This window comes from Callionymus lyra, chromosome 2 (assembly GCF_982586985.1).
Source record: "Callionymus lyra chromosome 2, fCalLyr1.hap1.1, whole genome shotgun sequence".
In the NCBI taxonomy this organism is placed as follows: Eukaryota; Metazoa; Chordata; class Actinopteri; order Syngnathiformes; family Callionymidae; genus Callionymus; species Callionymus lyra.
The window spans coordinates 674,796-691,875 of record NC_141819.1 but is presented as its reverse complement, the minus strand read 5'-3'; the positions used below and the strand labels follow the sequence as shown (position 1 = coordinate 691,875).

Genomic DNA, 17,080 nt, shown 5'->3' with positions numbered 1-17,080 from the left:
TATATGTGGTGTGTGTTTGTATGTATATATGGTGTCTGTATGTATAGATGGTGTGTGTGTATGTATGTATGTATGGTGTGTGTTTGTATGTATGGTGTTTGTATCTATGGTGTGTGTTTGTATATATAGTGTGTGTTTGTATATATAGTGTGTGTTTGTATATATGGTGTGTGTTTGTATATATGGTGTGTGTTTGTATATAGTGTTCATGCTGGTCCAAAAGCAGAAATAAATATCTTCACACGGTTCAGACTAAACTACAATATATTAAGATCTTCTGATCACACACTCGTTAAAACAGGAGAAAAAGAAACACAAAAGTCAATCATTCAGTTCTACTGTCACACGTTCATGCACAGTTGTGTGTTTGTGGAAAATGTTCAAATCATGGTGAGAAAGTCGAGAGTCGACATCAGTTTAGTCCAGTTTAGTTCAGTCCAGGGAGAATCAAAGCCCTTGAGAGTCTTGCTGATGGAAGGAATTGTGCAGTTGTGTGTGTGTGTGCATGTGTGTGTGCATGTGTGTGTGCATGTGTGTGTGCATGTGTGTGTGCATGTGTGTGCGCATGTGTGTGTGCATGTGTGTGCGCATGTGTGTGTGTGTGTGCGCATGTGTGTGTGTATGCGCGCGTGTGTGTGTGCGCATGTGTGTGCGCATGTGTGTGCGCATGTGTGTGCGCATGTGTGTGTGCATGTGTGTGTGCATGTGTGTGTGCATGTGTGTGTGCATGTATGCATGCATGTATGTGTGTGTGTATGTGTGTGTGTGTGTATGTGCGTGTATGTGCATGCATGTATGTATGTATGTATGTATGTGTGTGCGTGTGTATGTGCGTATGTGCGTGTGTGTATGTGTGTATGTGCGTGTGTGTATGTGTGTATGTGTGTATGTGCGTGTGTGTGTGTGCGTGTATGTGCGTGTGTGTATGTGTGTATGTGCGTGTGTGTATGTGTGTATGTGTGTATGTGTGTGTATGTGTGTGTGTGTGTATGTGCGTGTGTGTGTGTGCGTGTGTATGTGCGTGTGTGTGTGCGCTGCAACATTCAACAGCGTCCTCAGGCCTCACCAGCCCAGCATCATGTGTGAAGCCCTCACAGATGTTCTCAGGTAGCAACACTGGTCTTCACTGTTCATCTCTCAAATGTTCTCAAACGACAAAGTTGTTCCACAGTCGCCGTGGAGACGGAGAGGAGGGGGGGACCAGTGAAGCCATGACCAGGTGAACAGAGACCTTCACAACTTCTGGATCTTCTCGGCCATCACCAGGGGATTGTCTTTGCGCAAGCGTTCGGTGGCTTCTCCTCTGTAGTCGAAGGTACAGTTGTGTTTGTCCGAGTAACGGTGGATGGAACAGAACAAGTTTCCACAGCGGCAGTCGAACCCTGGAGGACGAGTCAGTCATACAAGAACATGTGAGAAGATGCAGGAACAAGTGAGAAGATAAAAGAACATGTGAGAAGATAAAAGAACATGCAAGATAAAAGAACATGTGAGAAGATAAAAGAACATGCAAGATAAAAGAACATGTGAGAAGATGCAAGAACATGTGAGAAGATGCAGGAACAAGTGAGAAAATAAAAGAACACGTGATAAGATAAAAGAACATGCAAGATAAAAGAACATGTGAGAAGATGCAAGAATATGTGAGAAGATGCAGGAACAAATGAGAAGATAAAAGAACATGCAAGATAAAAGAACATGTGAGAAGATGTAAGAACGTGTAAGAAGATACAAGAAAATGGAGAAGGTGCAAGAACATGTGAGAAGATGCAAGAACATGTGAGAAGATGCAAGAACATGTAAGAAGATGCAAGAACATGTAAGAAGATGCAAGAACATGTAAGAAGATGCAAGAACGTGTAAGAAGATGCAAGAACGTGTAAGAGGATGCAAGAACATGTAAGAAGATGCAAAACATGTAAGAAGATACAAGAACATGTAAGAAGATGCAAAACATGTAAGAAGATACAAGAACATGTAAGAAGATGCAGATAAAAATAAATGTTTTTATTTCAACATAAATGTTGCTACAATAGTGACCAGACCAACTATGTGCTGCGACCTTGTGTGGGGAGGCTTGTGTGACCCTGAGGGCTTTACCTGCAGAGGGGGTTGTCCCCTGGCAGGTTCATCCAAGGGCATGTCTCAGGTTAGAGGTCAGACGAAGAGCCTCATGGTTGGGCGATGGGCTAACTACCCGTCCCCGGAAAATATGTTTGCCTCTAAACGAGCGAAGCCTAACTGTCGATAACTGGGATGTATGGCCCGCCTGAAGCTAACTCACCTGAGACCCCCAGGTGAGGAATTGTCTCCTGAAGGTCAAGAACGAAGATTGGATGCTGGAAGGTCAGAACACTTACAATAAGCATTGTTGGGGTATGAGAGAGCCCATGGAACACCTTTGGAGTAGAAACAACTGCCACTGGAGACACCTCTCTCTACTCTAGCAAACCCAAAGAAGAAGACCTCCACACACATGGAGTAGAAGAAGACCTCCACACACACATGGAGTAGAAGAAGACCTCCACACACACATGGAGTAGAAGAAGACCTCCACACACACATGGAGTAGAAGAAGACCTCCACACACACACAGAGTAGAAAAAGACCTCCACACACACACGGAGTAGAAGAAGACCTCCACACACACATGGAGTAGAAGAAGACCTCCACACACACACGGAGTAGAAGAAGACCTCCACACACACATGGAGTAGAAGAAGACCTCCACACACATGGAGTAGAAGAAGACCTCCACACACACGGAGTAGAAGAAGACCTCCACACACACACGGAGTAGAAGAAGACCTCCACAGTAGAAGAGTAGAAGAAGACCTCCACACACACACGGAGTAGAAGAAGACCTCCACAGTAGAAGAGTAGAAGAAGAACCAAACTCTGGATCATCAAAATGACGTCACAATTATCCAAAGCTACTCAACACTGACAACAATGTCTCTTCCAACACAAACAAACCCATAAACCTGGATGTCCCTCGACCTCCACACTGAGGACCAGATCCACCACTTTTCCAATAGATGGGAAATGGAGGAGAGTTCTCCTCGAAGTTAGCCTGATATTGACACCGACCACCATCTTCTTATGGGAGAACTCCTGATGCAAGTCGCTGTGAAGGAGACCGTTGGGAACAAGGTCCTGAGAAGGTTTCCAAACAAGGACACTGAAGGACCATGAAACATGTCAAGGATGGGGAATCGTGACCGGTTCCAAGCTGGAGGAGATAAGATGGCCTTCACCGACACCTGGGCTACAGAGATCCCAGAAGAAAAGACCGGATCAAAGATGCAACCTGGAGAGAGACCGAAGATGGACGTGACATCAAAGCCAAACTCAACAGAGAGACAGACGAGACCCCGACAGGACCACCAACCACAAGACCCCGACAGGACCACCAACCACAAGACCCCGACAGGACCAACAACCACAAGACCCCGACAGGACCACCAACCACAAGACCCCGACAGGACCACCAACCACAAGACCCCGACAGGACCACCAACCACAAGACCCCGACAGGACCACCAACCACAAGACCCCGACAGGACCACCAACCACAAGACCCCGACAGGACCACCAACCACAAGACCCCGAGAGGACCACCAACCACAAGACCCCGACAGGACCACCAACCACAAGACCCCGACAGGACCACCAACCACAAGACCCCGACAGGACCACCAACCACAAGACCCCGACAGGACCACCAACCACAAGACCCCGACAGGACCACCAACCACAAGACCCCGACAGGACCACCAACCACAAGACCCCGACAGGACCACCAACCACAAGACCCCGACAGGACCACCAACCACAAGACCCCGACAGGACCACCAACCACAAGACCCCGACAGGACCACCAACCACAAGACCCCGAGAGGACCACCAACCACAAGACCCCGACAGGACCACCAACCACAAGACCCCGACAGGACCACCAACCACAAGACCCCGACAGGACCACCAACCACAAGACCCCGACAGGACCACCAACCACAAGACCCCGACAGGACCACCAACCACAAGACCCCGACAGGACCACCAACCACAAGACCCCGACAGGACCACCAACCACAAGACCCCGACAGGACCACCAACCACAAGACCCCGACAGGACCACCAACCACAAGACCCCGACAGGACCACCAACCACAAGACCCCGACAGGACCACCAACCACAAGACCCCGACAGGACCAACAACCACAAGACCCCGACAGGACCAACAACCACAAGACCCCGACAGGACCAACAACCACAAGACCCCGACAGGACCAACAACCACAAGACCCCGACAGGACCACCAACCACAAGACCCCGACAGGACCACCAACCACAAGACCCCGACAGGACCACCAACCACAAGACCCCGACAGGACCACCAACCACAAGACCCCGACAGGACCACCAACCACAAGACCCCGACAGGACCACCAACCACAAGACCCCGACAGGACCACCAACCACAAGACCCCAACAGGACCACCAACCACAAGACCCCGACAGGACCACCAACAACAAGGACAGTCCGGAGAAGCACAGAATGAAGACTCAGCAGCTGGAGATGGACCTGTACACAACAACCCGTCAACTGTCTGGAATAACAGACCATAAGCCGCTTTGAAGAGAACAGGTTCTGCACAGACCATAATAGTAGAACCCTTCCATGTGACCGTCTGCAGTGTGATGTCAATGTTGTTCATGTGTTCACGTGAATTAAATATCAAACATGTTCCACTGGACAAGAGTCATGTGACTGAGTGACCTGATGACATCATCAAACAGTGACACTGGTGTCTTACAGTGAAGATGTTGGAAAAGATGGACGTAAGAGTTCCTCACCGGTCAGTCCGACCTTCTTCCTGCAGGAGAAGCAGCGGTTCTTCTTCTTGTTCTTGTCGGGGGTCTTGTCCCCGTCAGAGTTGGCCTGAGCGGCTTCTGCCACCGGTTCTGTCAGGACGGAGCACAGAGTGAACATGATGGCGGTCCAGTCGGGTCCAGGTGAGGGTAGTGACCTGTGCATGTTGAAGGCCCCGCATCTTCCTCCTGAGCTGGATCAGCGTCCACCACCACAGCCTCTGGAGAGATGCTCATCTCCGTCATCTGCTGGGTCACAGGTCTGGGCGAGCAGGGGCTGAGGATCAGATCCAGTCAGCTCCAGCTTCAAACCATGACATGTTCAGTACCTGCTCGCCGGTTCCTCTGCTGAGCTCACGGTCATTTGTGTTGCCGGTTCTGAGGTGGTGCTCTCCACATTGATGGATGTTTCTGAAGATCCAACTGATGTAGAAGCTGCACGAGCAGGAACGACACGTGATCAGACACGTGAGGTCGTTACAACATACATGTTTCCATGAACAAAAACCTCGTAGACTTTCATCCCAAGAAGACACGTCAGTGTTCGACACACGACAGAGCACACGTGTCAACCCGGTCCGGTGCAGGTTTTTGATCCAACCAGTCGAGCACGTATAGTTGAACCAATCATGCGTCTGAGACGGTCATCGCTTGATGTCAGTCTTGTTTAAGTCGACGCCTGATTCGTTAACTCATGTGTGCTTGACTGGTTGGAACGAAAACCTGCACCGTCTCGGCCCTTTGAGGACCGGGTTGACACCCCTGACTTAGATTGACACCTCATGCTTGATTGACACTTTGTTGTGTTCGTACGAATGTTTTAATGCTGGAGTTTATCGTGTTCCTTCACATGATTAATGACAACAAAGTCTCACACAACACACTGAGACACAACACTTCACTGCTCGATCATCCTCACACAACGACTCATGTCAACACAACATCACAACACACTGAGACACAACACTTCACTGCTCGATCATCCTCACACAACGACTCATGTCAACACAACATCACAACACACTGAGACACAACACTTCACTGCTCGATCATCCTCACACAACGACTCATGTCAACACAACATCACAACACACTGAGACACAACACTTCACTGCTCGATCATCCTCACACAACGACTCATGTCAACACAACATCACAACACACTGAGACACAACACTTCACTGCTCGATCATCCTCACACAACGACTCATGTCAACACAACATCACAACACACTGAGACACAACACTTCACTGCTCGATCATCCTCACACAACGACTCATGTCAACACAACATCACAACACACTGAGACACAACACTTCACTGCTCGATCATCCTCACACAACGACTCATGTCAACACAACATCACAACACACTGAGACACAACACTTCACTGCTCGATCATCCTCACACAACGACTCATGTCAACACAACATCACAACACACTGAGACACAACACTTCACTGCTCGATCATCCTCACACAACGACTCATGTCAACACAACATCACAACACACTGAGACACAACACTTGTGAATGTGTCCTTTTATCAGATTTGTTTAATGTCATTAAAAAAACGTTGATGCTATTATAATAACAATAATCATCATAATAATAAAATCATCATAATCATATTAATAATAATCATTATAATAACAATAAACATAATAATAACAATAACAATCATCTTAACAACAATAACATAATAATAATATTATTAATAATAACAATAACAATCATCATAACAACAATATTAATCACAATAATAATAATAAAAAAATCATAATCATCATCATAATAACAATAACAACAACAATAATAGTATAATAATCATAATAATAACAATAACAATAGTATAATCATCATAACAATAACAGTCATCCTCCAGGGACCTGGTTCTTGTCACTCTCCATACGTTCACACTGTCATTAAAGCATCTTGTGACTCAAGGTCAACTCCAGCGTCCTACCTTTCTCTCCTCCAGGAGGGCTGGACCTCCCACCTCCCTGCTGTCTGGCCATATGTACCTTATAGCAGACCGAGCACATGCCGTTGGTGCGAGGGTTCCCATAGAAGCCACATCCCAGCGTGCACAGCATGGGCACCTGCGTCTGGTTGGTCTCCTGAGCCATGGGGGTGGAGAGGAGTTCCTGGAAGAGACGTCAGGTGTTCAACAACGTTGACAGAGTAACGTCTACCTTAACAGAGTAACACTTGTGACGAGGTGGATCACACACGACCGAGGACATGTTCACAGGAGCTTTATATAAACCTGGGACAACAAAGACTTGCGGCTGCCTTTGATGATCCACACACCTGAGTTCAAGAGTTTCTTTCAGGATCAACTTTTAAATTCTGGTTCTTACTTTCAGATCCATTCATGGTCAGGCTCCTCCTTACATCACTGATCTGATCCAGACTTACACCCCAGCTCGGGCTCTGAGGTCTGTGGATCAGAATCTACTGATGTTTCCACGCACACGGTTCAGGACCAGAGGAGAGAAATCTTTTCAGGCTGTTGCTCCTAAGCTTTGGAACAATCTTCTCTCTCTTTGCGCTTGATGATCTACTGACTCCTTTAAGAAACATCTGTGTTTGATGATCTACTGACTCCTTCAAGAAACATCTGTGTTTGATGATCTACTGACTCCTTTAAGAAACATCTGTGTTTGATGATCTACTGACTCCTTCAAGAAACATCTGTGTTTGATGATCTACTGACTCCTTCAAGAAACATCTGTGTTTGATGATCTACTGACTCCTTTAAGAAACATCTGTGTTTGATGATCTACTGACTCCTTCAAGAAACATCTGTGTTTGATGATCTACTGACTCCTTCAAGAAACATCTGTGTTTGATGATCTACTGACTCCTTTAAGAAACATCTGTGTTTGATGATCTACTGACTCCTTCAAGAAACATCTGTGTTTGATGATCTACTGACTCCTTCAAGAAACATCTGTGTTTGATGATCTACTGACTCCTTCAAGAAACATCTGTGTTTGATGATCTACTGACTCCTTCAAGAAACATCTGTGTTTGATGATCTACTGACTCCTTCAAGAAACATCTGTGTTTGATGATCTACTGACTCCTTCAAGAAACATCTGTGTTTGATGATCTACTGACTCCTTCAAGAAACATCTGTGTTTGATGATCTACTGACTCCTTCAAGAAACATCTGTGTTTGATGATCTACTGACTCCTTTAAGAAACATCTGTGTTTGATGATCTACTGACTCCTTCAAGAAACATCTGTGTTTGATGATCTACTGACTCCTTTAAGAAACATCTGTGTTTGATGATCTACTGACTCCTTCAAGAAACATCTGTGTTTGATGATCTACTGACTCCTTCAAGAAACATCTGTGTTTGATGATCTACTGACTCCTTTAAGAAACATCTGTGTTTGATGATCTACTGACTCCTTCAAGAAACATCTGTGTTTGATGATCTACTGACTCCTTCAAGAAACATCTGTGTTTGATGATCTACTGACTCCTTCAAGAAACATCTGTGTTTGATGATCTACTGACTCCTTCAAGAAACATCTGTGTTTGATGATCTACTGACTCCTTCAAGAAACATCTGTGTTTGATGATCTACTGACTCCTTCAAGAAACATCTGTGTTTGATGATCTACTGACTCCTTCAAGAAACATCTGTGTTTGATGATCTACTGACTCCTTCAAGAAACATCTGTGTTTGATGATCTACTGACTCCTTCAAGAAACATCTGTGTTTGATGATCTACTGACTCCTTCAAGAAACATCTGTGTTTGATGATCTACTGACTCCTTTAAGAAACATCTGTGTTTGATGATCTACTGACTCCTTTAAGAAACATCTGTGTTTGATGATCTACTGACTCCTTCAAGAAACATCTGTGTTTGATGATCTACTGACTCCTTCAAGAAACATCTGTGTTTGATGATCTACTGACTCCTTCAAGAAACATCTGTGTTTGATGATCTACTGACTCCTTCAAGAAACATCTGTGTTTGATGATCTACTGACTCCTTCAAGAAACATCTGTGTTTGATGATCTACTGACTCCTTTAAGAAACATCTGTGTTTGATGATCTACTGACTCCTTCAAGAAACATCTGTGTTTGATGATCTACTGACTCCTTCAAGAAACATCTGTGTTTGATGATCTACTGACTCCTTCAAGAAACATCTGTGTTTGATGATCTACTGACTCCTTCAAGAAACATCTGTGTTTGATGATCTACTGACTCCTTCAAGAAACATCTGTGTTTGATGATCTACTGACTCCTTTAAGAAACATCTGTGTTTGATGATCTACTGACTCCTTTAAGAAACATCTGTGTTTGATGATCTACTGACTCCTTCAAGAAACATCTGTGTTTGATGATCTACTGACTCCTTTAAGAAACATCTGTGTTTGATGATCTACTGACTCCTTCAAGAAACATCTGTGTTTGATGATCTACTGACTCCTTTAAGAAACATCTGTGTTTGATGATCTACTGACTCCTTCAAGAAACATGTGTGTTTGATGATCTACTGACTCCTTCAAGAAACATCTGTATTTGATGATCTACTGACTCCTTCAAGAAACATGTGTGTTTGATGATCTACTGACTCCTTTAAGAAACATGTGTGTTTGATGATCTACTGACTCCTTCAAGAAACATCTGTGTTTGATGATCTACTGACTCCTTCAAGAAACATCTGTGTTTGATGATCTACTGACTCCTTCAAGAAACATCTGTGTTTGATGATCTACTGACTCCTTCAAGAAACATGTGTGTTTGATGATCTACTGACTCCTTCAAGAAACATGTGTGTTTGATGATCTACTGACTCCTTCAAGAAACATGTGTGTTTGATGATCTACTGACTCCTTCAAGAAACATGTGTGTTTGATGATCTACTGACTCCTTCAAGAAACATCTGTGTTTGATGATCTACTGACTCCTTCAAGAAACATGTGTGTTTGATGATCTACTGACTCCTTTAAGAAACATCTTAAGAGGTTTTTATTTGTTCAGGCTTTTCCTTGATTTTCTTGAACTCCTGTTGTGTTATCAGTTTTATCTTGACCTTTAAAGTATATACTTTGTTGAATATTGTTTTGATTGTTTAAGCGCTTTGTGACCCTGGTCTGGAAAAGCACTATATAAATAAAACTTACTTACTTACAAGAGGGAACCCTAACTTGACAGGAAAACACAGGAAGTCATGAAGTGAACCCAGATGTTCCACAGAGTCATGAAGCTGACGTCAGAACATGAATCAGCTCCTGGTCTCGCAGTGTTTCCAAATACCGGGCAATTTGCAGATGGATTTTCAGGATCGCACAAGAAAAATTAAACAACCTAGAAATTTTGCAAAAAAAAAGCCTCTAGAAGTTGGATCAGGTATCGGTGGAAAAGCTGTGAATCCATGCATACGCTCCAGGCAACAGCTGATGCTAACAACAGAGCTAACAGCAGCTGATGCAAAAAACAGAGCTAACAGCAGCTGCTGCTAACAACAGAGCTAACAGCAGCTGCTGCTAACAACAGAGCCAACAACAGCTGATGCTAACAACAGCACTAACAACAGAGCTAACAGCAGCTGATGCTAACAACAGAGCTAACAGCAGCTGATGCTAACAACAGAGCCAACAACATCTGGTGCTAACAACAGCGCTAACAGCAGCTGATGCTAACAACAGAGCCAACAAAATCTGATGCTAACAGCAGAGCCAACAGCAGCTGATGCTAACAACAGAGATAGCAGCAGCTGATGCTAACAACAGAGCCAACAACATCTGATGCTAACAACAGCGCTAACAGCAGCTGATGCTAGCAACAGAGCCAACAACATTTGATGCTAACAACAGAGCTAACAGCAGCTGATGCTAACAACAGAGCTAACAGCAGCTGATGCTAACAACAGAGCTAACAGCAGCTGATGCTAACAACAGAGCTAACAGCAGCTGATGCTAACAACAGAGCTAACAGCCGCTGAAGGTGTCAGAGAATGTTTGGAGGAAATAAAATGGCTTCACAAGATTAAACACTGACTTCATCAAGTATCTAGAGACGCATCACAACAAAGCATATTAACAGGTCGGAAAAACAAGGAAACTCATTATTCAAAAAAAACACCGAAGATAAGTCATTAGTCTTCACCAGGAAGGACCATATAAGGAGGTGATCCTGTCCACCTGTCACTCAGACACAAACTTTTCTGAAGCAGAGATTCAAGTTATTTTGGCTCAAGTCGAGTAAAGAAACACATTTGATTGATGAAAATATTGAAGATAAATAATAAATCAAATATATTTTTGTTCCCCTCAAAGTGCAGGGATGTGACAGGTGTCAATCATCCCAACACAAGCGTCATATCAGAAGATAATGAGTAGATCCTGATGTGATCAGAGATTCAACTTCATGTATAAATATTCAAAGTAACCTGTTGATCTAGTGAACATGTCTCAGGAACATACATGATTTGAAACAAGAAGTAACATCACTAACATGTCTCAGGAACATACATGATTTGAAACAAGAAGTAAAGTCACTAACATGTCTCAGGAACATACATGATTTGAAACAAGAAGTAACGTCACTAACATGTCTCAGGAACATACATGATTTGAAACAAGAAGTAACATCACTAACATGTCTCAGGAAAATACATGATTTGAAACAAGAAGTAACGTCACTAACATGTCTCAGGAACATACATGATTTGAAACAAGAAGTAACGTCACTAACATGTCTCAGGAACATGCATGATTTGAAACAAGAAGTAACGTCACTAACATGTCTCAGGAACATGCATGATTTGAAACAAGAAGTAACGTCACTAACATGTCTCAGGAACATACATGATTTGAAACAAGAAGTAACGTCACTAACATGTCTCAGGAACATACATGATTTGAAACAAGAAGTAACGTCACTAACATGTCTCAGGAACATACATGATTTGAAACAAGAAGTAACGTCACTAACATGTCTCAGGAACATACATGATTTGAAACAAGAAGTAACGTCACTAACATGTCTCAGGAACATACATGATTTGAAACGAGAAGTAACGTCACTAACATGTCTCAGGAACATACATGATTTGAAACAAGAAGTAACGTCACTAACATGTCTCAGGAACATACATGATTTGAAACAAGAAGTAACGTCACTAACATGTCTCAGGAACATACATGATTTGAAATAAGAAGTAACGTCACTAACATGTCTCAGGAACATACATGATTTGAAACAAGAAGTAACGTCACTAACATGTCTCAGGAACATACATGATTTGAAACAAGAAGTAACGTCACTAACATGTCTCAGGAACATACATGATTTGAAACAAGAAGTAACGTCACTAACATGTCTCAGGAACATACATGATTTGAAACAAGAAGTAACGTCACTAACATGTCTCAGGAACATACATGATTTGAAACAAGAAGTAACGTCACTAACATGTCTCAGGAACATACATGATTTGAAACAAGAAGTAACGTCACTAACATGTCTCAGGAACATACATGATTTGAAACAAGAAGTAAAGTCACTAACATGTCTCAGGAACATACATGATTTGAAACAAGAAGTAACATCACTAACATGTCTCAGGAACATACATGATTTGAAACAAGAAGTAACATCACTAACATGTCTCAGGAACATACATGATTTGAAACAAGAAGTAACATCACTAACATGTCTCAGGAACATACATGATTTGAAACAAGAAGTAACGTCACTAACATGTCTCAGGAACATACATGATTTGAAACAAGAAGTAACGTCACTAACATGTCTCAGGAACATACATGATTTGAAACAAGAAGTAACATCACTAACATGTCTCAGGAACATACATGATTTGAAACAAGAAGTAACGTCACTAACATGTCTCAGGAACATACATGATTTGAAACAAGAAGTAACGTCACTAACATGTCTCAGGAACATACATGATTTGAAACAAGAAGTAACGTCACTAACATGTCTCAGGAACATACAAGATTTGAAACAAGAAGTAACGTCACTAACATGTCTCAGGAACATACATGATTTGAAACAAGAAGTAACGTCACTAACATGTCTCAGGAACATACATGATTTGAAACAAGAAGTAAAGTCACTAACATGTCTCAGGAACATACATGATTTGAAACAAGAAGTAAAGTCACTAACATGTCTCAGGAACATACATGATTTGAAACAAGAAGTAACGTCACTAACATGTCTCAGGAACATACAAGATTTGAAACAAGAAGTAACATCACTAACATGTCTCAGGAACATACATGATTTGAAACAAGAAGTAACGTCACTAACATGTCTCAGGAACATACATGATTTGAAACAAGAAGTAACGTCACTAACATGTCTCAGGAACATACATGATTTGAAACAAGAAGTAACATCACTAACATGTCTCAGGAACATACATGATTTGAAACAAGAAGTAACATCACTAACATGTCTCAGGAACATACATGATTTGAAACAAGAAGTAACATCACTAACATGTCTCAGGAACATACATGATTTGAAACAAGAAGTAACGTCACTAACATGTCTCAGGAACATACATGATTTGAAACAAGAAGTAAAGTCACTAACATGTCTCAGGAACATACATGATTTGAAACAAGAAGTAAAGTCACTAACATGTCTCAGGAACATACATGATTTGAAACAAGAAGTAAAGTCACTAACATGTCTCAGGAACATACATGATTTGAAACAAGAAGTAACGTCACTAACATGTCTCAGGAACATACATGATTTGAAACAAGAAGTAACGTCACTAACATGTCTCAGGAACATACATGATTTGAAACAAGAAGTAACGTCACTAACATGTCTCAGGAACATACATGATTTGAAACAAGAAGTAACATCACTAACATGTCTCAGGAACATACATGATTTGAAACAAGAAGTAACATCACTAACATGTCTCAGGAACATACATGATTTGAAACAAGAAGTAACATCACTAACATGTCTCAGGAACATACATGATTTGAAACAAGAAGTAACGTCACTAACATGTCTCAGGAACATACATGATTTGAAACAAGAAGTAACGTCACTAACATGTCTCAGGAACATACATGATTTGAAACAAGAAGTAACATCACTAACATGTCTCAGGAACATACATGATTTGAAACAAGAAGTAACGTCACTAACATGTCTCAGGAACATACATGATTTGAAACAAGAAGTAACATCACTAACATGTCTCAGGAACATACATGATTTGAAACAAGAAGTAACGTCACTAACATGTCTCAGGAACATACATGATTTGAAACAAGAAGTAACGTCACTAACATGTCTCAGGAACATACATGATTTGAAACAAGAAGTAAAGTCACTAACATGTCTCAGGAACATACATGATTTGAAACAAGAAGTAACGTCACTAACATGTCTCAGGAACATACATGATTTGAAACAAGAAGTAACGTCACTAACATGTCTCAGGAACATACATGATTTGAAACAAGAAGTAACATCACTAACATGTCTCAGGAACATACATGATTTGAAACAAGAAGTAACATCACTAACATGTCTCAGGAACATACATGATTTGAAACAAGAAGTAACGTCACTAACATGTCTCAGGAACATACATGATTTGAAACAAGAAGTAAAGTCACTAACATGTCTCAGGAACATACATGATTTGAAACAAGAAGTAAAGTCACTAACATGTCTCAGGAACATACATGATTTGAAACAAGAAGTAAAGTCACTAACATGTCTCAGGAACATACATGATTTGAAACAAGAAGTAACGTCACTAACATGTCTCAGGAACATACATGATTTGAAACAAGAAGTAACGTCACTAACATGTCTCAGGAACATACATGATTTGAAACAAGAAGTAACGTCACTAACATGTCTCAGGAACATACATGATTTGAAACAAGAAGTAACATCACTAACATGTCTCAGGAACATACATGATTTGAAACAAGAAGTAACATCACTAACATGTCTCAGGAACATACATGATTTGAAACAAGAAGTAACGTCACTAACATGTCTCAGGAACATACATGATTTGAAACAAGAAGTAACGTCACTAACATGTCTCAGGAACATACATGATTTGAAACAAGAAGTAACATCACTAACATGTCTCAGGAACATACATGATTTGAAACAAGAAGTAACATCACTAACATGTCTCAGGAACATACATGATTTGAAACAAGAAGTAACGTCACTAACATGTCTCAGGAACATACATGATTTGAAACAAGAAGTAACATCACTAACATGTCTCAGGAACATACATGATTTGAAACAAGAAGTAACGTCACTAACATGTCTCAGGAACATACATGATTTGAAACAAGAAGTAACATCACTAACATGTCACCTGACGACACAAACGTGTTTTATTGTTTTCGTAAACATTCTCGATGTTGACGTCACGTGTCATATAAACATTTAAATGGATCATTCACAACATAACGTATTTTTGTTATATCAACTTCTTTAAAGGCATATTTTTCAAATATCAGATAATATTAGGAATTAAAAAGTACTTCAAAGATGTATGCATGTTCAGTTGATCATGTTTGTGTCAAATATTCTTGTGTTTTGCTGTGAATTCAATGATTCCAGACATTAAAACATTGAATGTAAAGAGTTTGTGTCAAACATTATTGTGTTTTGCATTAAAACGTTACATTTAAAGAACAACTGAACAAGTTCAAGTCGAACCTGAAACTACGAGCAAAGAAAGACTTGTTTGTGTCACAAACAAACGTCAATAAAGCTTTAAAAACACCAGTAAACCTGCTGTCAACCTGGAACCATCCTGCGAGGACCAACAGAACCGCGAGGACCCAACAGAACCGCGAGGACCCAACAGAACCGCGAGGACCCAACAGAACCGCGAGGACCCAACAGAACCGCGAGGACCCAACAGAACCGAGACACAAATGTGTCACAAATTTTACTACGAGAATCCAGAGGCTGCTGTTAGCATGCTAGCGTTAGCAGCTAGCGTTAGCGTGTTAGCAGCTAGCGTTAGCGTGTTAGCAGCTAGCGTTAGCGTGTTAGCAGCTAGCGTTAGCATGTGCTGTAGCGGGAGGCGGCGGGTCGAGCCTCGGTTCTGGTCTCGGTTCTGGTCTCGGTTCTGGTGTCGGTTCTTCCTCTCACCGGGTCAACGGTACCTGCAGCGCGAGGATCTGGACGCTGTCCACGGACCTCTGGCGTCACAGGAGCAGGAGTCGCGTCGCTCGGAGGAGCACAGGCCTCCCGCACACGTCACACATTTGAAACCACGAGCATGACGTCATCGCAGCCTCAGGAGTTATTGCGTCACGAGGAAGTTATTAGAAATCAATGATCGATTTTTTTCTTTTACTCGTTCAAAGAAAAACTACAGGATTTAAAAGTTGTTTTTTATTAAAAGAATAATAAAGTTTCTCTACATTTCAAATTAAAATAAACATTTTTGTCAATCAAAGTAAAAATAATAAAACATATTTTTCATAATTGAAACAAAACAAATGACAGAACATTTACTGTAAACGTTTGAATGTAATTATTTCAAGTATAATAATAATAATAATAATATATAATAATAATAACAACAATGATAATAATAATGTTAACAATAATAATAATAACAATAATATACAATAATAATAATAATAATAATAATATAATATGTAATATATAATAATAATAATAATAAAACATAACAACAATAATAATAATAAAATATAACAATAATAATAATAATAATAATAAAATAGAAACAATAATAATAATAAATAATAAGTATATCAAGTATAAAAATAAAAATATAAAGTATAATAACAATAATAATATCAAGTGTAATAATACTAATAATAAATACAATTAAAAAAATAATAATAATAATAAAAAATAATATTAATTATATCAAGTATAATAATAATAATAATAATAATTACAATATAAAGTATAGTAATAATAATAATTATATCAAGTATAATAATAATAACAATATAAAGTATAGTAATAATAATAATAATATCAAGTATAATAATAATAACAATATAAATTATAGTAATAATAATATCAAGTATATTAATAATAATAATAATAATAATAATAATATCAACTATAATAATAATAATAATATAAAGTATATTAATAATAATAATAATAATATCAACTATAATAATAATAATAATATAAA

The 17,080-nt window shown here is 40.6% G+C and overlaps 1 protein-coding gene across 3 annotated transcripts; it reads right to left on the bottom strand.

The window, feature by feature from the left end:
* Positions 1–246: 246 nt before the first annotated feature.
* On the bottom strand, positions 247–16,158 carry LOC148085017 (AN1-type zinc finger protein 5). 3 transcript variants are annotated; one of them, XM_087783159.1, is made up of 6 exons: positions 16,065–16,158; positions 6,843–7,023; positions 5,206–5,311; positions 5,035–5,153; positions 4,862–4,969; positions 247–1,382 (listed from the first exon to the last, which is right to left on the bottom strand). In XM_087783159.1, exons 2-6 carry the CDS (start codon positions 7,003–7,005, stop codon positions 1,234–1,236), a joined length of 645 nt encoding a protein of 214 aa, XP_087639285.1. In that variant the 5' UTR covers positions 7,006–7,023; positions 16,065–16,158; the 3' UTR covers positions 247–1,233. The 3 variants fall into 3 exon arrangements, with proteins under 3 accessions (XP_087639285.1, XP_087639287.1, XP_087639286.1); XM_087783161.1 differs by having other exon boundaries at positions 5,035–5,138; XM_087783160.1 differs by having other exon boundaries at positions 16,051–16,156.
* Positions 16,159–17,080: the final 922 nt, after the last annotated feature.

Excerpts from the sequence above, each read along its gene's own strand:
- LOC148085017 (XM_087783159.1), bottom strand. The coding sequence starts at position 7,005 with ATGGCTCAGGAGACCAACCAGACGCAGGTGCCCATGCTGTGCACGCTG. Across the intron at positions 5,154-5,205 it reads GCAGAGGAACCGGCGAGCAG|CCCCTGCTCGCCCAGACCTG; the intron begins GTACTGAACATG and ends TCTGATCCTCAG. Across the intron at positions 1,383-4,861 it reads GAAGAAGGTCGGACTGACCG|GGTTCGACTGCCGCTGTGGA; the intron begins GTGAGGAACTCT and ends CTCGTCCTCCAG.